The sequence below is a fragment of the Lissotriton helveticus genome, chromosome 7 (genome assembly GCF_964261635.1).
Source record: "Lissotriton helveticus chromosome 7, aLisHel1.1, whole genome shotgun sequence".
NCBI lineage: Eukaryota > Metazoa > Chordata > Amphibia > Caudata > Salamandridae > Lissotriton > Lissotriton helveticus.
In genome coordinates, this window is record NC_136068.1 from 545165249 (window position 1) to 545192587 (window position 27339).

A 27339-nucleotide genomic window follows, 5' to 3' on the forward strand; every position below is an offset into this window, starting at 1 on the left:
AGCCGACCAGCGGCAGCAACGGGGAGTACGGGGTCCTCTCGGGGGAGACCCGGTGGATCCGCATCATGCATCGATGTGCTATCGCGACCTGAAGGGGGTATGTACGTCGTGGTTTGGTGCCCGGGAGGAGAAGACGGATGAGCTTCGGGGTCGTGACTCTGCCGATAGGGGTGTAAGTCTCCTGGGTATGGCGGTCCGCCGTCCAATACGACAGCCATTGGAGCTGCGCCGCCAGGAAGTAGGACTCAAAGGAGGGAGCTCCGAGCCCACCCTGAGTTGTGGGGAGTTGGAGGGTTTTCAGGGCCACTCTGCGTCCACCTGAGCCCCATATAAGGGTGCCAAGGAGAGAGTCGAGGTCTCGGAAGAAGGACCTAGGTGGCACCACAGGCAGGTTAGTGAAATGATAGAGGAGCCGGGGGAGCATCACCATTTTTGCCAGGGCTATCCGCCCCACCGGGGCCAACGGGAGCTTGGTCCAGAAGGCAACAGTCGGGCGGAGGCTAGCTAGCGCCCTACGGTGATTACCGTCGAAGATGTCGGACGGAGAGTGATATAGGCGGACACCGAGGTAACGGGGGGCCTCCGCGGACCATGAGAGTCTATGAGTCCCCAGCCTAACGTCACGGGGCGGCAAATCCGGGCGGAAGGGGTAGACCGTGGACTTGTCCCAGTTCACTCGGAGTCCCGAGGCATCTGCAAACTCAGTAAGCGTCACCCCCATGGGGGCAAGGTCAGCTTCGATGTCCCGGACGTAGATGAGGAGGTCATCTGTGTGAGAAGTTGGCCTGGTATATGCTGCTCACCTTGTACCATGCCAAGCAACCCTTATGGTGCAGGTTGTAAAGTCAACCTTATAGACAAGCTATCCTAGGGGTAGCATGGACTAAGCAGTCTTAGGCTAAACTCTGTAAAGGCATGTGAAGCAAGCTGTTTTACCATACACAATCCCCTTGAATACCAAATGAAAGGACACCACACAGATATATATTGAAAATATATATATATTTATTTCTACAAATATCCCCTATACTCTTTATGAGCACAGAAGCAAATGCGTTAAAACAAAACACAGTTTAAATACACAAAAGTTGCACGAATATGGATGAGCCCTAGGGGCCACCTAAACCATATACTAAAATAGTGGTATAAGAACCACTATGAGGAAAGTGAAGAGGCCTAGGGCCTGGGGAATCGCTGGAGCTGATCGGGACTAGCAGTGAAGAAGTCGGGAAAGGCCCGCGGGACTCGAGTGCAGTGCGGAAAGCGCACGCAATACCAATGCAATGTCAATGGTGCGTAAAAGTTACAAAGTTAGTTATTAAGGAACCTTCCGAGTGACCTAGAAGGATGAAACTTCGGACACAGACACTAGAGGTGTTGTACCAGTGTGGGAACACCGGCGGAGCTGAGTTACCTCACCCACAGGAAGCGGGTGCACAGGGTCGAAGTAGTGTCGGGTTTCGTCACGCAGGTCGATGGTGCTTGGAGCTGAAGATGCTGCAGGCGGCTCGATGTGAAGAGTTCCGGTGGATCCAAGGGTGGATCTGAAGAGGTGAAGACCTGAAAGCAGAGGGGACAATGTTCAAAGTCACTAGCCAGTGACTACCGTGGAACCAGGACGGAACCAGGCGATGTCGGGTGCAAACAGGCGTCGAGGTGTAGCTTCTCTCTGCAGCCACGTGGACACGAGGGGTCGAGGACGTCCAGGAGTCGGTCACGAGCTGTCCCACGCAGGCTTCTCGCTGTTGGCGGTGTCGGCGACTTGATTGAAGCAAACAGGCCTTGGCTAATGCAAGCCACGCAGGAATCGAAAAAGGCTTGCCACTCGGACCAGCAAGGTCAGAGCGGGTGCTCCCTTTTACAGGAGCAAGGGCAAGTCTGGAGCAACCAGACCTGCGGTGAAAGTTGTAGGTTTCGTCGCCAAGATGGCCGCTAGCCACGTGGCAAGTGGCCGGGATGGCGCGTCGAGTGGCACGGTGCAAAAGGGCCCCACGCAGATCGTGGAGATGCTGGGGGGCTGATCTTTGGTGCAAGGGCTGCTCGAGGTTGATGCTTCTCAAACCCCAAAGCACAGCGTCGAGGGTGCCTCTGATGCTGCGCAATCAGCGTTTCGGGGGTCTTCCAAGAGGTCCGGTCCCACGTCTCTCGATGCCTCCACGGGTCCCTTCTTCGCAGGGACTGTGGATCGGGCGGTGAGAAGTCTGGGAGTCTGGGTCTTGTCAGGCTCTGGGCTCGGGCTCCGGCGGGAGGCGGCGGCAAAGCAGACGTCGAGTTGCTGGTTGGTGCCTGTGTTCACAGGGTGGTCCCTCCTTGGCCACAAGGGAGATTCTCTTCCGTCTTCTGAGCAGCAGAATGTCGAAGTCCAGTCTTCTTCTGTATTTCAAGTTGATTCAGGATGATCTGAAGTCTCAGGACACAGCTCCCACTCTTATTCGAATCTGGGGGGCCGGATCACCTACTAGGTCCCTCCTCTGGGTGGAACCAGGAAGGGGAGTGGTTACACCCCCTTTCCTTTGTCCAGTTTCGCGCCAGGACGGGGGCTGGAAGGCCCCAGCACCGGTTTGAACTGGCCTATGCACAGGGACACCTTGTGTGCCCCAGGCATGTCTGATTCTATTCAGCCCTGTCCTACCCAATACACAAAATCCTGTCTGGGGTGGTGCTAGCACCTCCCAAGGCAGGAAACCCTTTGTCCAAGCTGCCCTCGCTGGAAGGACTCCCAGCAGCAGGAGGTCAGACTTGTGTCTGCGGTGGCAAAATCCATCTTGTGATGCTGAGGCTCTGTTTAACTTTAACCGGGGTTCAGGTTAGGTACATGTCGTGTCCCTCTAGAAGGGTGGAATGCTACCCCCGTCGCCAGAACTGGCGAGGGGGTAGTATTCCAATTAAGAGTATATGGTATGGCAGTATCATGAAACAGCTAAAGGACATGGTTCCGAAAGCTGCAGACAGGCTCAGCTCATGCCAGAGCACTATCTCACATATTTCCAAGCACTCTGCCTCCAGGATTGATGAGGCCTTCCATAGGAGTGGCTGATAGGAACATATGTGTCCATTTTAGGTCAGGTATAGGCATACTACACCTAAGTAAGGGGTGGTTACACCGACTTACCCCAGCTGAGTGATCAGCCAGTTGTGCCAAATATGGAGGCCAGGCCAGGGGTGGCATAATACATGCTGCAGCCCCTGGTAGGCCTTGGAAGCACCTATGCCTTGGGTACCTGGGTACACTGTTACAGGGGCCAATAAGGTGAGCCAATTCCAATTGTGTATGTACCTAAGGTACATGGAGTCCATTTTAAGGAGAGAGCAATTAGCCTGGGGCCCTGAATAGCAGGATCCCAGGCCAACTATGTCAAAAACCAGCTAAACACCAGGCAAAAAGTTTGGGGGTAACCATAGTCAGATATCCACCTTCCTACATAACCCCCCCCAAACGAAAGGAGATAAGGCTATCCTTGACCAGGTAAGCCTATATTGCCTAAGTGGCCATATAAGGAAGTACCAGCTCTGGCTTGGTTACCCCCTGTCTCATGGTCCACTAAGCAATCCCTCACCCTAAAGGTATCTGAGGGTCTCCACCATAGGGAATCTCTACCTGTGGTGTGTCTTTGCACAGTTAAAGGCTGGTGTTGGGGTGGAGTACTGAAGTGAGATTCCTCTGTAGGACTCAGCTTCCTCCAATCACTCTCCACCATGTGTGCCTTTCTTTCTTTGACTGAGTTGCACTGTGCTCTCAGGGTCAACCTCTGGCTACCTAAAACTGGAGGCTGGGTCCCTCTTGTTGGTTTACTGGAGAGACAGTTCAGGTTTGGGCCCTTGGGGTCCCAGGTTTGGCTGTGCCCAACAGAATCCATCCGTGGGAGGTCCCTAACTACTTTTAAGGGGGCTCCCTCAGGAGTTTTTAAAGTTTTCACCTCACTAAGGCTACTAGTTTCGGTGCCCCTAATCTGTTGATGGGGGTGCTTTATTTGACAGGGGGCCCTTTGGGGCTCACTGTCCTTCTTGTCCTCTGCAGCCCTGGGCTGAGTAAGGCAAGGTAGAGAGGGGCAGGATACCTGCTCCAGACTGGGTCCCACCTGAGAAGGGTCCACTGACATCAGAGGCTCTGTCAGGCTAGGCCTGACTACCTCTGGGGCAGTTCCTTCATCAGGGGTAAGATCAGTTCCCTGAGGAGGCTGATCCTTTCCTAAAGTCTGGTGGGAGGGAGATTTCTCTTCCTCCTCAATGCTCTCTTTGTGTGGAGTGATCCATCTTTTCAGGCTTCACAACACATGTATCAGTTTGAGTTTGGGCTGTGGCCATCACAGCCCCACCAACCTTTTCAGGAGGAGACTCAGTTTGGGTATGGGCTGTTACCATCACAGCCCTGCTAATCTTTTCAGGAGGGAAGTTAGCTGAAGATGGGGCTGAGGTTTGCTCAGCCCTACCAACCTTTTCAGGAAGGACATCTTGGATTGGGGCTGTAGCCATCACAGCCCCACTAACCTTTCCATGTAGATTTACCATTCTAGAATGGGTTTCCTGTTCAACCTCAGCCCAGGCGGAGATTTCCAAATCATTACCAAGTAGGCAATCTACAGGCAAGTTTGCTGACACTGCCACTCTCTTGTGGCCAGTGACACCTCCCCAGCTAAGATTGACTACTGCCATGGGATGTTTGGTTTCTATTCCATCAATGTTTGTCACCTGATATGTGGCATCAGGTAAAAGTTGCCTTGAGGGGACTAGACATTCAGCCACCATGGTGATGCTAGCCCCTGTGTCTCTAAAGGCCTCAACTTTCAAGCCATTGATGAGGGGCTCCTGTCTATACTTGCTCAAAGTGTTTGGGCAAGCAGTGAAATTGGCAAACCCCATGCCAGTCTCATAGACAAGAGTATCCGAGTTAGGGGACCTGGATAGGCCAGATTCCACCTGTCCTCCAAAAGTAAACCCACCCAGATTCCTGGGTGTGCTCCCACTTCCTGGGGGATTACTGCTGACAGTAACAGGAGGTGTTGGAGCTGGCTTTGGAGGTATATTCTCTTTATTGCCATTCTTGGGACAACAGCTGTCTGTTTTGTAATGCCCAACCTGTTTACAGGTATGACAATAAGGCTTTTTCTGGGTTGAAGAAGTGTCTTGGGACCCACCCCCATCCTTGGAGTTTTGGGGCCCTGGGGAAGTCTTTTCCTTACTTTTATCCCCACCCTTCTCTTGAGGCTTGGTAGTCTCTTTCTTTTGGTCACCACCCTGGTTCTTAGGCCTGATCCTGGTTCTGACCCATTTGTCTGCCCTCCTACCCAATTCTTGTGGGGAGGTCAGATCAGAGTCAACCAGGTGCTGATGTAGAAGCTGATTTTGACAATTACTTAAGATTTGCTCTCATAATTAAATTATACAATCCTGTATAGTCTGTAACCTTACTTCCCAGCAACCAGCCCTCCAGAGCCTTAGTGGCACATTCAACAAATTCAGACCAGTCCTGAGTCTGTGTCTTCTGGGTATCTCTGAACATTAACCTGTACTGTTCAGTGGTTAAGCCTAACCCATCAATCAGAGCACTCTTCAGGACTTGGTAGTTTCTAGAATCCCCATCACTAACTGTGAGGAGTCTGTCTCGGCCTCTACCTTCAAAGGAGAGCCACAAGATTGCTGCCCACTGCTACTGAGGGACCTGCTGTACTTTGCAAGCTCTCTCAAGTGCAGTCATCCATTTGTGGATATCATCCCCAACTTTGTAGGGCGGCACAATCTTACTCAGGTTTCTATTGTCATAGGACCTGTCTTTATCCTTAGGGATAGTGCTGCCACCAGTGGATCCTAATCCACTCTCTCTAGGCTGCCTTGCTCTAGCAAGTTTCTCTTTGGCCAGGGCAACTTCTAATTCTTGCTTCTGGATCCTAAGTTCAGCCTCTCTCATTTTGGCCTCATGTTCCCTTTTCTAAGGGCTAGTCAACTCCCTTCTGGAGTTGCCATGAGAACCTCTAGAAACATGGGAAGTATTGGATTCACCCGAGTGATTCCTCCTCCTCCTATGCTCCTGGTTAAGTCCATTTGGGGGTCTGAATGGGTTGGACCCACCTTCAGTCCCAAATAGGCTTACGTTAGCCTGGTTAAGCCTGCTGACTAACACCTGGCTATTTCTACCATCATCAGAATCACTTTCTTTCTCCTCCTCCTCCTCTTCCTCAGGCTGAGTATTCCCAGGGGTCTGGTCTTCCTCATCTATCTGGATGACAGGGGCAGGGGCATCAGGGTTATCATCTTCAGAAGGAGAAACTTCCTCACCAGTCCCTGAGGGGCCTGGTTTGGAGTTCTTTAGAGCGTCAGACTGATCTAACAGCTCTCTGAGGTGTCCTGCTGTAGGAGTAGGACCTGTTTTGATTCCTCTCATGGAACACAGTTGCCTCAGTTCCTTAAATGGAAAGATAGCAAATTTGGATGGTGCCCTTGGAGGGTCACTCTCAACAGAGTTGGGTCCAGTGGATCCCTCTGCTCCAGACATTGCTCTAGTGTGGTGGATGTGTTGCAATCTACCTACACTGGTGTTTTCCTACAAAACCTATCTAGTAGTTGTAGTCAGGGTGTGCTACTCCCTATCCTCTACAACAACTAAGTTCAGTAGAACTTAAGTATATCTAGTCTTGTTTTAGTGTACCTATCAGGTACCTGTATGATCTTTCAAATTATATTTTCAAAGATTGTAATGGTAAAACAACAGCAAGCTCAAATCCCAATCCGCTGCTCACCAATGTGAGAAGTTGGCCTGGTATATGCTGCTCACTAGTTCTAGTGATCACCTTGTACCATGCCAAGCAACCCTTATGGTGCAGGTTGTAAAGTCAACCTTATAGACAAGCTATCCTAGGGGTAGCATGGACTAAGCAGTCTTAGGCTAAACTCTGTAAAGGCATGTGAAGCGAGCTGTTTTACCATACACAATCCCCTTGAATACCAAATGAAAGGACACCACACAGATATATATTGAAAATATATATATATTTATTTCTACAAATATCCCCTATACTCTTTATGAGCACAGAAGCAAATGCGTTAAAACAAAACACAGTTTAAATACACAAAAGTTGCATGAATATGGATGAGCCCTAGGGGCCACCTAAACCATATACTAAAATAGTGGTATAAGAACCACTATAAGGAAAGTGAAGAGGCCTAGGGGATCGCTGGAGCTGATCGGGACTAGCAGTGAAGAAGTCGAGAAAGGCCCGCGGGACTCGGGTGCAGTGCGGAAAGCGCACGCAATACCAATGCAATGTCAATGGTGCGTAAAAGTTACAAAGTTAGTTATTAAGGAACCTTCCGAGTGACCTAGAAGGATGAAACTTCGGACACAGACACTAGAGGTGTGTACCAGTGTGGGAACACCGGCGGAGCAGAGTTACCTCACCCACAGGAGGCGGGTGCACAGGGTCGAAGTAGTGTCGGGTTTCGTCACGCAGGTCGATGGTGCTTGGAGCTGAAGATGCTGCAGGCGGCTCGATGTGAAGAGTTCCGGTGGATCCAAGGGTGGATCTGAAGAGGTGAAGACCTGAAAGCAGAGGGGACAATGTTCAAAGTCACTAGCCAAGGACTACCGTGGAACCAGGACGGAACCAGGCGATGTCGGGTGCAAACAGGCGTCGAGGTGTTGCTTCTCTCTGCAGCCACGTGGACACGAGGGGTCGAGGACGTCCAGGAGTCGGTCACGAGCTGTCCCACGCAGGCTTCTCGCTGTTGGCGGTGTCGGCGACTTGATTGAAGCAAACAGGCCTTGGCTAATGGAAGCCACGCAGGAATCAAAAAAGGCTTGTCACTCGGACCAGCAAGGTCAGAGCGGGTGCTCCCTTTTACAGAAGCAAGGGCAAGTCTGGAGCAACCAGACCTGCGGTGAAAGTTGTAGGTTTCGTCGCCAAGATGGCCGCTAGCCACGTGGCAAGTGGCCGGGATGGCGCGTCGAGTGGCACGGTGCAAAAGGGCCCCACGCAGATCGTGGAGATTGCTGGGGGGCTGATCTTTGGTGCAAGGGCTGCTCGAGGTTGGGGCTTCTCAAACCCCAAAGCACAGCGTCGAGGGTGCCTCTGATGCTGCGCAATCAGCGTTTCGGGGGTCTTCCAAGAGGTCCGGTCCCACGTCTCTCGATGCCTCCACGGGTCCCTTCTTCGCAGGGACTGTGGATCGGGCGGTGAGAAGTCTGGGAGTCTGGGTCTTGTCAGGCTCTGGGCTCCGGCGGGAGGCGGCGGCAAAGCAGACGTTGAGTTGCTGGTTGGTGCCTGTGTTCACAGGGTGGTCACTCCTTGGCCACAAGGGAGATTCTCTTCCGTCTTCTGAGCAGCAGAATGTCGAAGTCCAGTCTTCTTCTGTATTTCAAGTTGATTTAGGATGATCTGAAGTCTCAGGACACAGCTCCCTCTCTTATTCGAATCTGGGGGGCCGGATCACCTACTAGGTCCCTCCTCTGGGTGGAACCAGGAAGGGGAGTGGTTACACCCCCTTTCCTTTGTCCAGTTTCGCGCCAGGACTGGGGCTGGAAGGCCCCAGCACCGGTTTGAACTGGCCTATGCACGGGGACACCTTGTGTGCCCCAGGCATGTCTGATTCTATTCAGCCCTGTCCTACCCAATACACAAAATCCTGTCTGGGGTGGTGCTAGCACCTCCCAAGGCAGGAAACCCTTTGTCCAAGCTGCCCTCGCTGGAAGGACTCCCAGCAGCAGGAGGTCAGACTTGTGTCTGCGGTGGCAGCATCCATCTTGTGATGCTGAGGCTCTGTTTAACTTTAACCGGGGTTCAGGTTAGGTACATGTCGTGTCCCTCTAGAAGGGTGGAATGCTACCCCTGTCGCCAGAACTGGCGAGGGGGTAGTATTCCAATACGTATGACACCTTACACGAGATGTTTTGATAAAGCCAAACCCAAGATAGCATTTAACCGCGAGGATTATAATGCACTTAAGAGTATATGGTATGGCAGTATCATGAAACAGCTAAAGGACATGGTTCCGAAAGCTGCAGACAGGCTCAGCTCATGCCAGAGCACTATCTCACATATTTCCAAGCACTCTGCCTCCAGGATTGATGAGGCCTTCCATAGGAGTGGCTGATAGGAACATATGTGTCCATTTTAGGTTAGGTATAGGCATACTACACCTAAGTAAGGGGTGGTTACACCGACTTACCCCAGCTGAGTGATCAGCCAGTTGTGCCAAATATGGAGGCCAGGGGTGGCATAATACATGCTGCAGCCCCTGGTAGGCCTTGGAAGCACCTATGCCCTGGGTACCTGGGTACACTGTTACAGGGGCCAATAAGGTGAGCCAATTCCAATTGTGTATGTACCTAAGGTACATGGAGTCCATTTTAAGGAGAGAGCAATTAGCCTGGGGCCCTGAATAGCAGGATCCCAAGCCAACTATGTCAAAAACCAGCTAAACACCAGGCAAAAAGTTTGGGGGTAACCATAGTCAGATATCCACCTTCCTACAATCTGCGTACATAGAGACGCAGTGTGTGCCGTCTGCGAGCGGGATGCCCCAGTGGATTCCCTCCTGGCGCAGTCTGATCGCCAGCGGTTCGACAGCGAGGGCAAACAGAAGAGGTGATAGAGGGCACCCTTGTCTCGTGCCCCGCCGGACCGCAAATGCAGGCGAAATGTGTTTCCCAATCCGGACTCGTGTTGTCAGATCGGTGTACAGAAGGCGTGTGTACGCCATGAGTATCGGGCCAGCGTTGAGACGACGTAGGACCGAGAAAAGGTACGGCCAGGTGAGGGTGTCGAACGCCTTCTCTAGATCCAAGATGAGACAAGCGGCGCGAGGGAATCTGTCCCGTACCTGGTCCTGGATATGGAAGACCCGGCGGATGTTCTGTGAGGTGTTCCTCCCCGGAACGAATCCGCATTGGTCGGGGGGGATCAGTGGGCATATGACCTGGGCGTATCTGTCAGCCATTATCTTCCCGAGGATCTTACAGTCCGCCGACAGGAGCGTGATGGGGCGATACAAACCCATGTGGAGTGGGACGCTATGCGGTTTGGGGAAGGTGACAATCATCGATTCTCGCATTGAGCAGGGTAACACTGCGAGGTAAAGGGCCGCTGCGAACACCCGAGCCAGGCGAGGAACCACTAGGGGGGAAAACGTTGAGTAGTATTCTAGTGGGAAACCGTCGAGACCCGGGACTTTATTACGAGACAAGGCACGCAGTGCTTGGGTAATATCTGAGGGTGCTATTTTAGCGTCGAGCGCGCGCTCGTCAGTGTCCGATATTGTGGGCAGCGACAGTGGATCGAGGAAGTGATCCACGGATGACGGAGAGAACCGGGTTGGGCCCCGTACGTCTTAGCGTAATAGTGTTGAAACGCCAGGAGGATCTCAGCCTGAGATCGCACCAGCACCCCCTCCACGTTGATAATGTCCCTGATCGGTTTGATCTCGGTGTCTTGCCTCGCCATCCAGGCAAGCAGCGCTCCCGTTTTGTCCCTGTCTTTATGGACTCTCGTGGCATAGGCCCTGAAATTATATTTCCTGAGGTCAGCGTAGGCTGCCTGGTATGTGGACTTCGCCTCGGCCGTGAGCGTGGCGTGTTCTTCCGAGTTATCGGGTTGTTTAGTGAGTGTAGCTAGGCGCTGTTCCGCGGCTGAGAGTGTCCGCTCCAATGTGCGGCGAACCCCTGCGATCTGGTTGATGCATTCCCCCCGTGCCACCACCTTGAACGCATCCCACTCCACCAACGCCGATGATGCCGTGTTCGCATTGCGTGAACAGTAGTCTTGTATGCTGTTTTTGTGTGAGTCCCTGAACACCTGGTCCGCCAAACAGTCCCTAGGGAGTCGCCAAGTGGGGACGGGTGGGTGTGGGGGGCGCCAGGTCAGACGTAATATGTGGGCGTCATGGTCCGAGATGATCCGACCTAGGTAGTCCGAAGAGATCATTTTAGGGAGGATTGGTGCAGAGCATAAGAACCTGTCCAGGCGGACCCGAAGGTTGTGGGTTATCGAGTGGAATGAGTAAATGCGGGCATGAGGATGTAAGTGTCGCCAAGCGTCAGTGAGCGCCCAGTGTGTGGCCCATGCTCGGAACAGCTCCGCTTGTCGGGGGACTGGGGAACGTGTGTGGGGGGGGGGGTGAGCGGTCCAAAAGAGGGTACAGCGTGCAGTTGTAGTCACCCCCTAAGACCCAAGGAACGGTAGTGAACTGGGCCAAGACACCCGTAAGGTGATCCCAAAATTTATCCTGCTCAGTATTAGGGGCGTAAATGCTACCCAGAAGGATTCCTTGTCCATCGAAGAGTCCCTCTAGTAGTGCATATCTGCCTTCCCCTTCCACCACCCGTCTGAGTGCTCGGAAGGGGGTGCCCGGCCTAACCCATATTAGGGCGCCGCGCGCAAACGCTGAATATGTTGTGGCACAAAGGGTCCCCCGCCATTTGGCCTGTAACCGGCCTAATTCAATTGCATTAATATGTGTCTCTTGTAAAAGAGCAATACTGGCTGTCATGCGCTTTATGTAGGAGTATGGGGGGGGAACTGTCGGGAGTAAAAACAGGTAAAACCAAGGGTGGGAAACAGTCCCAATACAGGGGATATATCACCGGGGGGTGGCATATCCAAACTTGTGTACCACTAGGGGAGAAATACAACAGAATTCTGCCGGGGTGGCAGCATGTGTTACCGCTAGGCCTGTGCGCGGATCGGGCTTTTGTAGGAGATGTGTCTATCGCACGCGGGCGCACACAGTTAATTGGTAATGCAGCCTTGGCACACAGACAGCACATAGAACGAACAAGAAAAGAGGATACAGTGATTTTCTCTCCGTCCATCATGAAGAGGTGCCAGCTTGTCCGGCCAGGGTAGCGTCCACTGTGTGTGCGACGATGAGAGGGGAAGAGATTGAGCCAAATCCCAACATTGTGCCATCGCTGTCTCGGTCTTTCTCAGGGGTGAACAGATGCGGTTGGTGTTCCAGGTCCAATGCATGGGGAGATAGGTGTAGTTCAGCCACCGCCCTTACGGCGTCCTGTCTTTCCCGTATGATTTGCGTGAAGTCGGGCAAGCCCGAGGGGGAGGATGCTTGGCTTTTGGAGAGGCCCATCTGGGTACGTTTCGTGCCCCGTCTCCTGGATCGACGCGAAGTGTTGTTGTGCTCTCGTTGGGGCCTGGCTTTGGGGATCAACGGACAGTGAAGCTCAGCCCAGTCCTGTGCCTCATCCGCAGTGGTGAAGAATATGGCCTTTCCATTGTGTAGCACCTTGAGACGGGCTGGGAACAGTAAGGAGTATTGGATGGCGTTGGCGCGGAGGCGGCCTTTAACATCCAGAAAGGTAGACCTCTGCTGTTGGACTTCTCGGGCATAGTCTGGGAACACCATGATCTGTTGGTCCTCCACCTGCAGGGGTCCCGCCGCCCGGGCTGCGCGAAGCACCGCATCGCGGTCTCGGAAGTGAAGGAACTTGGCCAACATGGGCCGAGGAGGGAGACCCGGCTTAGGCTTCCGGGCGAGAACCCTGTGGGCTCTTTCAATAGAGAAGAATGGCGAGTGCTCCGATTCGGGGGTGAACGATCTGGTCCATGATTCCATATAGGTCAGGGGGTCTGAGTTCTCAATTCCCTCCGGCAAACCCAGGACGCGGATGTTGCATCGCCTCGAGCGTCCCTCCAAATCCACCGTGCGTTCTTTGAGGGCCGCCACACGGCGCAGGACCTCCCGCAGGTCTGTCCCCTGAGTCTTCAACGTGGGTTGTAGTGCGGCCACAGTTTGCTCCCCCTCTTTCACCCTGTCCGCCAGCTTACGATGGTCGTCGCAGATCAGGCTAATGTCTGTCGTCAGGACACCCAATCGTTCCTCCACTGAGAGTCGGGACAGTTCTATAGCTGCCAGCACCTGGTCCAGTTTCGCTGATAAAGTGGGGTCGGTTTGTGACGTGTTGACCTGCGTCCAGGCTCGTGTGTGTGGCATGTTCTCAGGGGCCGTTTCAGGGACGGCGGCCAGCTGCGAGCCCTTCAGTTTCCCCATGAGGCCGGTGGAAGGGGCTCTGTACCGCTGCGTGTTCCGGGGCCCGTGGGCTACCAAACCGCTGGGGTAGACAACAACCCGGTGGGGGTTGGTTACGCGGCCTCCGTTGGTGCAGGGGTGGTTAGGGGCTCGCCTGCACAGTGGTCCCACCTCAGCGGTGCGTAGTGCCGTAGAAGGGTGCCGGCAGAAAAGATACTAGATGCCCAGGCGTGGTCAGGCCGCACCAACCACCCGGTAGTCCAGGACCATGGGGGGCTGGAACCAGGGGGGCCCAGATCCGGGGCGTGCCGGCAGTTCGCAGCCGCTGGTGGCGTAGTGGGGGGCTATGTGCATATCCACGGGCACGCAAGATGCGGGATCTTTACCCCACTGTTGAGTACCTCCAGAGGAAGGGGTCCCTCGCCGCCCGTGATGGAACTGTGTGGAGGCGGTGGGCTCCCGCTCTTCTCTCCGGCACAGGACAGTCCAGGCGCCCTCCACTGGGACCAGGGGTCAGGTGGCAAGGCTCCAGGGGTCCGGGTACGGCGGTGGGTCGTCCTCGTCGCGGCAGGCGGCCGCCGCTGAGCCGGGGGCGCCGCCGCTCTCAGAATGGGGATGTGGCAGCCTGCACCGGGCTCGGCGCCTGGGTCCCCGCGGGCGCCATGTTGGGGTCAGGCACCGCGACCCGGAGAGCTGCCCGTGGGTCCAGGAATGTCTCGGCCCGCACGCCCGTCCGGGGGATGTAGGGGCGGGTGTCCTCCGATGAGCCCCGGAGGGTGCGGGAGGCAGCTGGGGCAATGGAGCTGGAATCCCCGGGGGAACAGGCACTCACCGCCAAGATGAGCTGCGATCGTCAGGATGGTCCGGCGCCGGGAAGTAGGTGTGACCGTGGGATCGCCAATCCGCGGTGAAAGTTGGATAGATGCAGGAGTCGGGTCAATCTCCCCTCTGGGAAGGGGCGCCGGTGATGTGGAGCCCCGGAGCTGCAGCCGCCATCTTGCGCCCAAACGCGTGACCGCGGCGGAGTGCCCGGTCGCGGCTACCCTTCACGGGGCAGGTTGCGTCTCACCGTTTGGAAGTTCGTGGCGGCCGGCCGTACCGCTCAGGGCCACTGAACAGATGACCCGGGTGTACAGTGGTGCAGGTATCAGAGGGACGGAGCCGCGACCGCCATTTTGTAGCTCGGCGCGCGGCTCCGGCGGGAGGAGTCTTCGGAGATTCCGTCCGGTAGCGCGAACCGCGCCTCACCCGGGGGGTGTCGCCTGAAGTGGGGGCACTCCGGGTGCCAAATCTGAAAGTTGGGGCTCCCGGCGATCGCAGGAACTGGGCAAGGTGCTAGCCCGATCGCGGAGCCTCAGCAGAACACAGCCGCCATCGTGGCTTGCTTAGCCACGCCCCTCAGAAACAAGCAGTCAGTTGTGAGTTAATGTAGAGTAATTTATCATTTCAGCAACAAAATATATTTATCAAGTCCCCGATTTTGAATTTCTGATCCAGTCACTGGATTAATGTGAATAGAGGAAGCGATTATAATACATCTGGTAAGTAGCCATCAGACATAGATATCAGTACCATAAATGTAGAGAGATTAGCAGTTTAGATTATTAATTTATATCATCATATTGTGCATTTTACTCAACTTTTAGGCAATTCAAGCTCTCGGATTCATCCGAACAAGCTTTGGATGATGATCGTAACTACCCTCTTGAAGATAGAGGTATACATAATCTTGTTATCTTAAGGGGAAAAGGGTTATATATACATGACCTGCAGAACATAGGTAGAGTCACATATGGTAGGAGAAGGGAGACACCATTGCCCTTTTATATAACCCTCATATCCTTTATGCATGTGGTTAATCTGAATCCTTATATTAAAATTGGAACCAGTTACATATTTAATAATACATAGAAAATAAACTGGACAGAGGTAAACCATTTATGTGTAACCTAAGTCTCATGTATAGTGAAACGGATTAGGTACAATAAATTGGTATATCCTAAATTATATCTGTGGTGTCAACACGATAGGCTTTGAAAGACAAGCCTCCTGGACTATGTATTTAGTGTGAATAATATAGGACTACATAGGTTTGTGTAAGTTTTTAATGATGCTAACAAAATCAGTGACTTGGCCTACTCAATCATTCACTTTTGGGTTAACCATAGAAACCCTGACAGCAAAAAGAGGAGAATGGAATTGTTCGAGGTATTTGTTGTATAGATAACATCACATTGTGGGTGAAATTAGAGATTGTGTGCTATGTGTTCACATGTATTGTGTTAATATTCGTTGTTGTGGCTCACAGCAGGGTTCAGATTTAAGAGCTTCTAGACCATGTATATAGGGGAGGGTTGTAGTCTGTACATTGACACACTTATGTCATTGTTTTAATTTGCACTTAGGCTTTAGACCACAAATGCATTTTAAATAAAACAAAACTTTTTCTCATTCTAGTAAACCACTGGTATGAAAACCCTGAAGAAGGCTTTGCCGAAACGCGTTGGTAGTTTACATCTGTAACCAGTGTTTTCCGAAAGTGGCATATATGTTGTGTCTTGTTTGACAGAGATCAGAAAAATCTTTGCAGATTGGTTTTGATTGAGCTGTTTATACCAACTAAAGATACTTAGGCTTTTCAGGTTATATCTTAAAATCAATGATCTGTGGTTTAAATATGTATAAGAGTATCTAGAATGTATGTTTTATGAAGAGAATAATTGATCATGTAATATATGTATTTATACATGCTTTTATAATCTGAAATATCCTGAACGGTAAACAAAGAAGTAAAATAAAAATATATTTTTTATATATCAGTTGAATTGTCTGTATAATTTGGTTTGTGGGTCTATGGATTAATTGCTTCACTCAGTATTATCTAGCACTGTGCCCGGTGCAAAATATTTTTCCTAACAGCTATAAATAGGTAATCAAGCCAGGAATTACTTACGTCTCAAATAACCTTTGCCTTTTCGGATTCCTCCTGCACTGATAATGTTTTAAGGGTACAGATCAATTATGAACAAAATCACAATACTAATAAGAACTTGCCTACCACTAGTAACTTACCTTCATATTAAGGATAAAGTGAAACTCACAATATGGCATGCCTAGATCAAAAACAAAATCTTCACATACCTTCTCCATGTGCAACCCATACTCCAAGGACAGAGCCAGCCATTCCTTGCAGCATAATGGAAGGGCTCTCCTGAATAGCCACACTAACAAAACGTGATTCAAATCTCCCAGACTGGTTGTGGCTCAGTAGGACGCCTTGACTGATGTCTCCATCTGTGAGCAAAGATAATGATGCTTATAAAAAGTGTGTTGCATTTTGGATGGTCAACAACCTGTCTAGCTCTGGACTTGAAGTAGTAACGCACAAGTTACTAATTGTGTAACGATATATCTGTAAGAGACATTAGTATTAGATTCCTTACCTTAGAATATCCCCAGGCGTCAGACTGGATCCGGAAACTTTTGCGTAGCAGTACCCTTGCGCGTCGGTAGGCGTCGTCTGCGGCTCCGCGTCCGTTGTCGGCGTCGTGGGCGCCGTGATGACGTCGTCGGAGTACTTAGACGCCGCCTCCGCGTGCTGACGTCAGTTCTTAGACACAGCTTTTCCGCGCCAGAAACGCAGAGCCATGTTAAAAAACAACACTGGTGCCATTGAAACTAGGGCCCTGAAAGGGGGGTAACCCTAACCCTAGATATTGGTTCGCAGAACGGGGAGGATGGGTGGGTCGGTAAGGAATCTAATACTAACTAATGTCTCTTACAGATATATCGTTACACAAGTAGTAACTTGTGCATCTGAAAGAGACACGTTAGTATTCGATTCCTTACCTTAGAATAGATACCCCAGCAATACCAACCCCGGAGGTGGGTCTGCGAACCAATAATCACACCAGAAAGTCCTGGAGGACGGACCGGCCAAAGAAGCCATCCCTCCGGACTTGACTGTCCAGGCAGTAGTGTCTTGCAAACGTGTGCAGCGATGCCCACGTAGCTGCCTGACAGATATCCTGTAAGGGCACACCCCGGCCCAGGGCAGTTGTAGTCGCCGTGGCTCGGTTGGAATGAGCCCGTAATCCAACAGGGGTCTCCTTTCTAGCCAAGGAGTAGCATGCCTGGATAAACAAGATGATCCACCGGGAGATGGTCCTCTTGTGCACGGCTTTCCCCTTCTTAGCGCCCATGTAACCAACAAAGAGTTGGTCATCCACCCGGAACTGGCGTGTGCGATCCAAGTAAAATGAGAGCGCACGTTTTGGGTCCAGACGGTGGAGCCGCTCTTCCTCTTTAGAGGGATGCGGTGGCGGGAAGAAGGTTGGCAAGGTGATAGACTGCCCGATGTGGAAGGCCGTGACAACCTTGGGCAGGAAAGAAGGCTTAGTACGCAACACCACTTTGTCCGGATGGACAGAAAGGAAAGGTGGAGTACAAGAAAAGGCCTGGAGCTCGCTCACTCACTCTCCTGGCAGAGGTGATGGCAACCAGGAAAGCAGTCTTCAGAGTAAGAAGGCGGAGAGGACAGTTGTGAAGTGGCTCAAAAGGAGGGCACATCAGAAACGTAAGAACCAGGTTCAAGTCCCACTGAGGCATCACAAACGGAACAGGAGGAAATGTGTGTGTGATGCCTTTTAGAAATCTATTTACAATAGGGGACTTGAACAAAGAAGGTTGATCAGGCAGCCTCAGAAAGGCTGAAAGGGCAGAAAGGTAGCCCTTGATAGTGCCCAGAGCAGAGCCCTGCTGGGCAAGAGAAAGAAGGAAGAGAAGAACCTCAGAGAGAGGGGCAGCAAGAGGATCCACAGCCTTTGCTGTGCACCATGCCACAAATCTGTTCCACCTGCAGGCGTATACCGACTTTGTGGAGGGACGCCTGGCTGCCAGAATGACGTTACAGACTTCAGGAGGCAAGTCAAATGGCCTCAACTGTCGCCGCTCAATCTCCAAGCATGGAGGTTCGGGTGGAGGACCGTCCCCTGCTGCTGCGACAGAAGGTCCTCCTGAAGAGGCAGACTAACCGGAGGATCGACTGACATACTGAGTAGCTCTGGATACCAGTACCTTCTTGCCCAGTCTGGAGCCACATGGATGACTTGGGCCCGGTCGCGCTTGATCTTCTTCAGCACTCTGGGCAGAAGTGGTATAGGCGGGAAGGCGTACAATAGACCGCAACTCCACTCGCGACGAAAAGTGTCTCCGAGCGAGTGCCGCCTTGGAAATTCCGACGCGCAGAACTGATGAAATTGCGCGTTCTCTTCGGTGGCGAATAGATCTAACCAAGGCTCTCCCCATTGCTGAAAGCGGCCTTGCGCCACGTCCGAGTTCGCACGCCATTCGTGATCCATCATGCACCAGCGGCTGAGCTCGTCCCCCCTGGCGTTCAGAGAACCTGCCAGGTTTTGAGCCACCAGGGTCACGCCCTGGCGTTCCAGCCATTGGCAGAGGCGCAGAACCTCCTGGCAAAGGGTCCACGACCCCACCCGCCCTGTTTGTTGCAGTACCACATGGCGGTGGTGTTGTCCGTGAACACCTGCACTACACTCCCTCGGACAGAGGGGAGGAATGCCTTCAGTGCCAGACGAATCGCCCGTAACTCCAACAGGTTGATGTGGAGCCGGGTCTCCGCCGGAGACCAGAGGGGTCTGATCTCCGCCTCTCCCATGTGACCTCCCCAGCCCTGGAGGGACGCGTCCGTCACAACTACGTGCTCCGGTTGGGGAAGGGAGAGGGATCTGCCGCTGACCCAATCGCGGTCCGTGAGCCACCACTGCAGCTGTCTCGCAGTGCCCTCCGAGATCAGGACGTGGTCGGGACCCGGGATAACGACTGAAAGATGGGAATCAGAGCCTGAATATCCCTGACCTGCCTTTCGGGTGGATAACCCCGAAACCGTGCCGAGTCGATGAAAAGGAGCTTCTGAGAGGGGCACATGTGTGACTTCGGCACATTGATGGAGAACCCCAGTCGGTGCAGGAGATCTGCCGTAGTCTGGAGGTGGCTGACGACTGTCTGGGGTGAGCCCGCCTTCAACAACCAGTCGTCGCGGTAGGGGAAGACTGAAACCCCTAACCTGCGCAGGTGAGCTGCAACCACCGCCATCACCTTCGTGAACACCCGTGGGGCGCTGGTAAGGCCGAAGGGGAGCACGGTATACTGAAAGTACTCGTGGCCAACCGTGAACCGCAGGTAGCGCCGGCAGGACGGGGATGTGGAAATACGCGTCCTGCAAGTCCAATGCTACCATCCAGTCTCCTGGGTCCAGGGCAGCTAGGACCTGAGCCAGTGTTAGCATTTTGAACTTCTCCTTCCGGAGGAAGCCGTTGACGTTCCTTAGGTCCAAGATAGGGCGTAGGCCCCCCTTGCCCTTCTTGGGTACCAGAAAGTAGTGGGAGTAGCAACCACACCCTACTTCTGGCCCAGGAACGCGGTCGATGGCCCCCTTGGCCAAGAGGGCCGTAACTTCCTCCTGCAGAAGTCGTAAATGATCCCCCGATACACGGCGGTTCTGCGGTGGCATGGCTGGAGGAGTCGCCTCGAAGGGGAGGGAGTAGCCCCTTCGGACGATTTGCAGCATCCACCTGTCCGAAGTGACAGTGCGCCAGTGGAGGTGGTGATGGCGAACCCTGCCCCCCACTGGTGTCACATGGGCCTGAAAGCACGGACTAGGAGGGTTTTGAGGCGGATGCTGCGGGGGAAGGTGTGGACTGACCTCGCCGTTGTCCCCGACCGCCGGGACGGCGGTTTCCAAGGCCGCCACCGCGTTGGGTATTACCCTGCGGAGCTTGGCTGGCAGCACGTGTGGGTACACCCCTTCCGTGGCCACGAAAGGAGTGAAAGGCAGCCGATTGCTGGCGTGGGGCCGAGAGGCCCAAGGACTTGGCCGTAGCCCTGGAGTCCCTAAAGCGCTCAAGCGCATGGTCTGCCTTGTCGCCAAAGAGGCGACGGCCATCAAACGGCATGTCCATCAGAGTGTTTTGGACATCGGCCGAAAAGTTGGCGGACCTCAACCAGGCGTGGCGTCTGACCGCCACCGTCGTTGCCATCGCTCTACCTAGTGAGTCGGTGGTATCCAGCCCACACCGGATAGAATATGTGGCTGCATCCCGGCCCTCCACAAGGGCTTGGCCGAGTTTGGCCCGTACCTCCAACGGACACTCTGGCAGCACTTCCGCAACCGTATCCCACAGAGAGTGGGTGTAGCGGCCCAAGAGGCATGCGGTATTGGAAGACCGCAGACCCAGACTAAGGGACCAGAAGATCTTTTTACCGTACTGCTCGTACCTCTTGGATTCCCTGTCCGGCGGCGCCGACGGGAATGCGGTCTGGGAATTGGAGGCCTGGATGACCAGGCTCTCGGGGGTGGGATGGGTGGACAGGAAACATGAGTCGCCCGGGGCTGGGAGGTGGCGTCTGGCCACGTTCCTATCTACGGTCGAACCCGTAGCGGGCTTGGACCAAGTGCCCAGAAGAACGTCGGTCAAGGCCTCATTAAAGGGCAGCAGAGGCTCGGCCGAGCTTGACTGCGGTTTAAGGACCTCAGTGAGGAGGTTAGTCCTCACGGCCGCGACGGGGAGCTCAAGGCCCAAGGCCTTGGCAGCCCTCATCAACACCACACTGTAGGTTGCCCCCTCCTCCGAAAGCCACGGTAGGAGGGGAGACAAAACCAGTGTCTGGAGAGGTGTCCAGGCCACTGGCCTCCCCAAGGTCTCCTGCCCAGTCCTCATGAGACTGACACTCTTGGGTCAGAGGGTCCTCAGACCCCTCCCAATCCCCTTCATCACCCATCTCCTGATACTCAGGGTTTTCAATCAATGGGGCCTGTTCATAGAAGTGAAACTCTCCAAACGACGTCTGGAGCGGCGCCCATCGGGGCCGTCCTGACGTCGGAACAGGAACGAAGGAGGTATCGCGGACGGCGCCGCCCGAGGACGGCGCCGGAGGCGACACCTGATGGTCCGACGCCGGGGAGGTCGTAAGGTCCACCGGCGACGATCCAGATCCCAAAGAAGGTCTAGGGGGGTCCCGCGGCGCCGGGCCCGAAGGCGCCGGCGGCGCCGGGACCGCTGGACCCTGCGGCGCTGGACCCGAAGGCACCGGTGGCGTCGGGATTGCGGGGCCCTGCGGTGCCGGGCCCGAAGGCGCCGGCGGCGTCGGGGCCGGAACACCCGACCCGCTAGAGGCCCCAGACGGGTCCGCTGAGCCCGAAGGCGCCGCGGAGCCCGTCGGAGGAGAGTGTCCTCATGGCCATGAGGAAGCGCTCGATCTCCTCCGGCGTCGCGTTTAGCCCAGGGACCGGAGAGTGTGGAGCTGGACGCGGCGCCCGCGACCCCGACGGAGCCGCGTGGGTGGTGTCACCCGAACCCCCGGCCGCATCGCGCGAGCGTCAGGGGGAGTCCGAAGAGCGATGACGCCGCTTGGACTTCTTGTGCTTCTTACCTGACGACGACTTCGACCCGGAGGAGTGCGGCCTACTCTCGGAACTGTGGTGGCTCCGAGCCCGCGACCTGTCCCTCGACCTCTCGCGGCGCGGGACCGAAATGCCGGAGTTCGAGTCGCCTGCGGGACCGCTCCCGCCTGGCTTTTGAAGAGAGGGCCCGGCAGTCGGAGCAGGCCTTGTCGTCGTGGTCGACGCCTAGACAAGTTAGACACAGATGGTGAGGATCCGTGACCGACATCGTGCGGTCGCAATCCTCGCAGTGCTTAAAGCCAGGCATCCCTACGGCACCGATCGGAGTCGTAGACTTCGAGAAATGATCAAAATGATCCAAAAAGTTAGTCAAAAATTGACTACGGGTTACTGCTTTTTCCAGATCTGCGCTTGCTGGCGCGGAAAAAAGAATAATGGACGTCAGCACGGGGAGGCGGCGTCTAAGTACTCCGACGACGTCATCACGGCGCCCACGACGGACGCGGAGCCGCAGACGCCTACCGACGCGCAAGGGTACTGCTACGCAAAAGTTTCCGGATCCAGTCTGAGGCCTGGGGATATTCTAAGGTAAGGAATCTAATACTAACATCTCTTTCAGATACTCTTCTTATGGAAGCTCATTTATCCAAGTATAAATTCAGAATTTACACAGTAATGAACTAAGTCGACAATAATCTGCGCTTCCCCATCAGCCAACCTTGATATGTTCTCCTGATCTACAAAGTACGCAATTACGAACTGAAACTATCAGGCGTGGTTCACATTGTGATAGGCTGTTCATCTTCTCTTTGGGATCCAAAAGCAAATTAATCAGAAAGACCTACTATTCTGCTAAGCAACTCCTCATACACAAATGTGTGGACCAATGCATGAGGCTACACTTGGATTTTTGGAATGACTACTACAGTGCAGATGTGCCCCTCAAAACATCCTCTATTTCTACAGTCAGAAGTAATTAGCAGTCCCACTAGATGCACATACATACAATACATTTGGTGGCATAAGTGCTTCTGAACTCACCTTTCTGTTCATTCTTCTGTGTATCGGGTGCTACCCAACCCAGGAGGGCCATCAGCTGGCAGCCATTACAAACTCCAAGACTGAAGGTGTCTCTGCGCATTCGGAAAGCTTCAAACTGAGCACGGGCAGTGGCATTGTAGATCACCGAAGCCGCCCACCCTAGGAAAGAATGAGGAACAAGGATTTATCTCTTTACCAGAGAGGCACCTAAACTGACATATATGGTACTAAAATGAACAGAAGTTAAATGTTACCACTGTATGTCGACGACATATGCACAAGAGTATATACCGTGTTAAAAGGGGGTGCCCTTCAAAGGAGTCAAACATTAGGAATGAGGTAAAAAGTTACTTTTTAGTAACATTCCTTTTTCAGCTTGGCAACGTATGTGGATTCTCACACATGTGCATGTTTCCATCACCTGTTGCTGTATTGAGATCAGTATTCTGCATGTGAAAAGAACCAGTAGGTGGTGTTTAGGAGGGATTTACAGAAGATCATGATAACTATCAACAGAAACCCCAGAATCCTGACAAGATTTTCTTTGCAAACATTTTTATCTATTAGAGGGTCGTGCATCAAAAGCGCAACTTTATAAGAATGCACACTTCATATGTGATGGTGAAGAAATGAAGGAAGAGCAGTGCTGAATTTGTAAAAACAATGAGTACCAGTGCCCCCATCAGGAGGCCTCCGCAGCTTGCACCACCCATTGTCACTGCCAGCGTTGCCAATGACAGTACCTATACAACTACTAACCAGCACTGCTACAAGTGTGATAATTCGGATTATTGCAGTTCCCAAAAGCTGTAAAAAAAAGGCTTGGGCGCAGGTATTTTTTGTTTTTAATGTATACTGAATTAATAAACAATTGCTGTTCTGATCATCCCTAAATTATAAAAACACCGATACCATGTGGCAGTTTTGAAGACCTTTATTTGCATACCCACAATGTACACAGCTTTTGGAGCCTACAACCCGAAGGCCGGCAGCATGAAGTTTCAAAGCATCTGGTTATGTTAACACAGCCATTTTACCGACAACCTTCACGGTCCGGTGGCGAGTAAAAAGTGATCTCATATATAACCATCATTTATGTGAAATTACTGAGCAGCAAATCTACAAAAGGTCACTATACATAATTAACAAACCCCATACCCCAACCTGCCTGCTAAATACCTATCTGAAAGTACTTTATTACCTTATAAATACACCTAGCACTCCCTGCGTCCACTCGCCCCATTTCAAATTACCCACTACTTTTCATCTTCCAATCATACAATATTCCAAAACATTCTCCCATGGTCCACAACTCCACAGCACACAATGCCACAGGCACCTCTCGACCATACACCCCATTACAATTCAATATGCTCACAACTCTGCGCCACCCTGCCCCAGCCACAATGCAAATGGTCCCCAAATATCCACTGGCCGCGACCTGCTTGGCATAAGGTCCCAGTAATTAGTCAATTGGTCTCTGCAGTATACTGCTGACCGTATCCAGCCCACCACTGTAGGAGGAGCAACCTTTTTCCAATGCAATGCTATCTGGCACTTGGCCAGCAGCAGCAGTAAGGCAGTTAGCTTTCGCGAACCATTTGGGATCTCCATAACAAAACCCAAAAGTGCCGTTAGTGGGTTCGGACACAATTCCAATCCAACAATTCGCCCTATGTGTCCCAAAACTTCCTCCCAATATAGCGCCACCTGCCTACACTCCCAAGTCAAATGAAAGAAATTTGCCTCAATGCCCCCACACCTCCAACAGTTCGCGTCAGCCTGAAGGCCCATACGACAGAGCTGCTTGGGCGTGCAATATGTTCTGTGCAGGTAATTGAAGTGAATGAGCCTCAGCCTATAATAAGGAGATAGGTTCTCAAGCTGTGAATTGCAAAAGGCCCACTGTTTATCAGTAATTACCATGCCTGCTTCCCTTTCCCACTCAGCTTTGGACATATTCCTCAGTATTGGAGAATGTTCCTGCGGAAAACTATAAATACGGGTGATCAGTTTACGAGGGGAGCTATTACATTGCATGTCCTCCAGCGCCGGCAATGGGGAAGGAGCTTTCGGAAACTCTGTGTAACGAGCCTTGCATGCAGCTCTCAATTGGTAAAATAGTAACATATCAGAGGCTGTAGGCGTTTCCGGTGCACACATCTGCTGCAGCGTCAGAAATTCTTCAGCGGGATAAAGATCCCCAGCCACCTTCAACCCATGTTTACATGCCCGTTCTGTCACTGCTTTGTCCGTTAGTGGTCCCCAACAGAGGGTTACCTCCCAACGGCATCGACGGTGCATATAGCTCCGCGATTCCGGACTTTTTAGCTTTTTTCGACCAGGCCCATCTCGTCGCTTCAACTGTGTTTATGTCCGATGGGGATCTTTTGTATGGGTGGTATACAGTCGTATTGAGTGGGGTTGGAGCAGCAATATCAAGCTCAATCACCACATGCGGTTGGTATGGAATTGGATGTTGCCAGTAGTGTAAATATTGCGCTTGCGCACTAAACGCATAGAGCTCAAAGTCAGGGGCAGCCAGTCCACCTTGACTAAAAGGAAGTGTCAATAGTTTCCACGACACCCTAGGTTGTCTTCCCGTCCAAACCAGCTCTAAAATCACAGTCCATAGCCGTGTAAAAAAATGATTGTTAAGGGGCATAGGAATGTTCACAAATAAATAAAGCAATTTAGGCAGAATTACCATTTTACTTATAGCTATGCGTCCCATCAGGGAAAGTCGCAATTTCCGCCATCTCTGCACCTTTACTTCCACCCAGTCTACCACTCTACCATAGTTTGCTAACCAAATTTCTTGTACTGATCTGCTGAACCATATACCCAAATATTTAACGCTGTCATCCGTCCAGGCTATGGGGAATTCTGTATCACATCTCGCAGTACCCTCAGTTAACGGCATCATCACTGATTTGGTCCAATTGACCTGTATACCCGTGAGGCCTCCATACCTGATAAATTCCCACATGATCGGGTCAAAATTCTCTACAGGTTTAGTCATTTAACTTGTCATATCGTCTGCGTACATAGAGACGAGTAGGCCTCTAGAGGTGAAACCAATGCTTCGATGAGTGTGATGTTGTCGTAGACGTGCCGCCAGGGGTTCCGCAGCAATAGCAAAGAGAAGCGGCGACAGGGAGCAGCCCTGCCTTGTGCCCCTCGTTATGTCAATCAATCCCGAAATCTGACCATTTACTTTCACCCTCGCTGTGGGGGATGTATATAGGAGCCTAATTTGTTGAATAAATAGTGGACTAAAACCCGTGCGTGTGAACAGTGCAAATAAGAACTTCCACTCGAGGGAATCAAATGCCTTAGTGGCATCCAACAGAGCAGCGACCGCCTGTACACTTGGGTCCAAATAGTGAAATAGACCGAAGAGCACTCTGAGATTATGCGATGTTGCGCGACCTGGGACAAACCCCGATTGATCAGATATCGCGATTTGCGGGAGCATGGGCTTCAATCTTTCTGCCAATAATTTAGCGTATATTTTCGCATCTAGATTGATTAAGGAAAGGGGGCGGTAGGATTCTGGATTTGATGGATCTTTATCTGGCTTTAGGAGAGTTATTATCATGGCTTCCCTGAGTGTGGGCGGCATCGTACCTGTTTCCATGGCCTCCATGTATACCTGATGCAATCTAGGAGCTACTACGTCTATATACTCTTTGTAAAATGCAGCCGTTAGCCCATCTGGGCCCGGGGCTTTATCGGCCGGCATGCAGGCGATCACTCCCTTCACATCCTCTACTGTGATAGGCAAAGCCATGTATTGTCTCTCACCATCATTGAACCAAGCCAATGCAATGGTATCCAAATATTCTTCAATATCTGTCTCGCTGGGGTTTGCGCGTGTTGTGTATAGCGACCTGTAATATTCCGTCATTGTGTGAAGTATGGCCTGTGGCTCTCGCACCATCTCTCCATCCATCCCTTGTAATTCCGTGATGTACTCTGCCCCTCGCGGTGCACGTAGTAGTGATGCGAACGTCTTCCCTGCTCGGTCACCCTCACCATATCTCCTAGCCTGTGCGTACTTGTTGAGGTACACCGTTTCCCTTTCCGCTTCTTCTTGGAATGCTGTTAATTTAGTTCTAATTTCAGCCTGGGTGGAAGGAGAAGGGTTTTCCCTGTTGTTCCTCTCTAGTCTAGCAATGTCTCTTTCAAGGCTACCCAATGTATTCCTTATGGACCTAAGCACACCTGTTTTAAGCGCCAGGCAACTGCCACATGATACCACTTTGAACGCTTCCCACAGGATACCGGCGAGTCCACCGTTCCCTCATTCAGCTCAAAATACTCAGACAATTTCACCCTCAGTTCTTCCCTGAATACTTGATTCAACAACGCTCTCGATGGAAACCTCAAGCTAAAAGGTTGCACATATTGCGGTGGTATTGCCAACTGTACACGCACAGGCGCATGATCAGAAAATGTCCGCTGTAAATGATCCGCTTCTACCACCCGAGAGTGTATATCTTTGGACAATAACCAGTAATCAATCCTCGACCAGGCGTTTCTGTGCGCAGATAAACACACGTGCCCTCCCGTTCTTCTGAGTGTAAAGCCATCCAAGTATCTACCAGGCACTCTTCAACCATTAAATCTCTCAAGATCGCCGCTGCTTTAGGGTGATGTTCACAAGCCACTCCCTGCCTGTCAGCTGTAAGGGACAGGACCACATTGAAGTCACCTCCCCATAATATCGCAGCCTGTCCATAGGACTGAATTTTTTGCCACACATTCTGAAAAAAACTCGGGCTGTCCACATTTGGACCATACACATTTACAATCAGCACGGGGGCATCACATAACATACCCAACAACAAAATGTATCTACCATCCTTATCTATAATTGCTGTGTGCGTTTTCCACTGTAA

General features: G+C 52.3%; 1 protein-coding gene across 1 annotated transcript in view; it reads right to left on the reverse strand.

Moving 5' to 3' along the window:
• Positions 1-27339, reverse strand: part of PFAS (phosphoribosylformylglycinamidine synthase) — a 323630-nt gene that overhangs the window by 14112 nt on the left and 282179 nt on the right. Inside the window, exons 27-28 of the mRNA XM_078652618.1 lie at positions 22436-22594; positions 16114-16266 (exon numbers count right to left, since the gene is read on the reverse strand). Coding sequence (XP_078508744.1) covers positions 16114-16266; positions 22436-22594 — 312 coding nt within the window. The remainder of the gene's footprint in view (positions 1-16113; positions 16267-22435; positions 22595-27339) is intronic.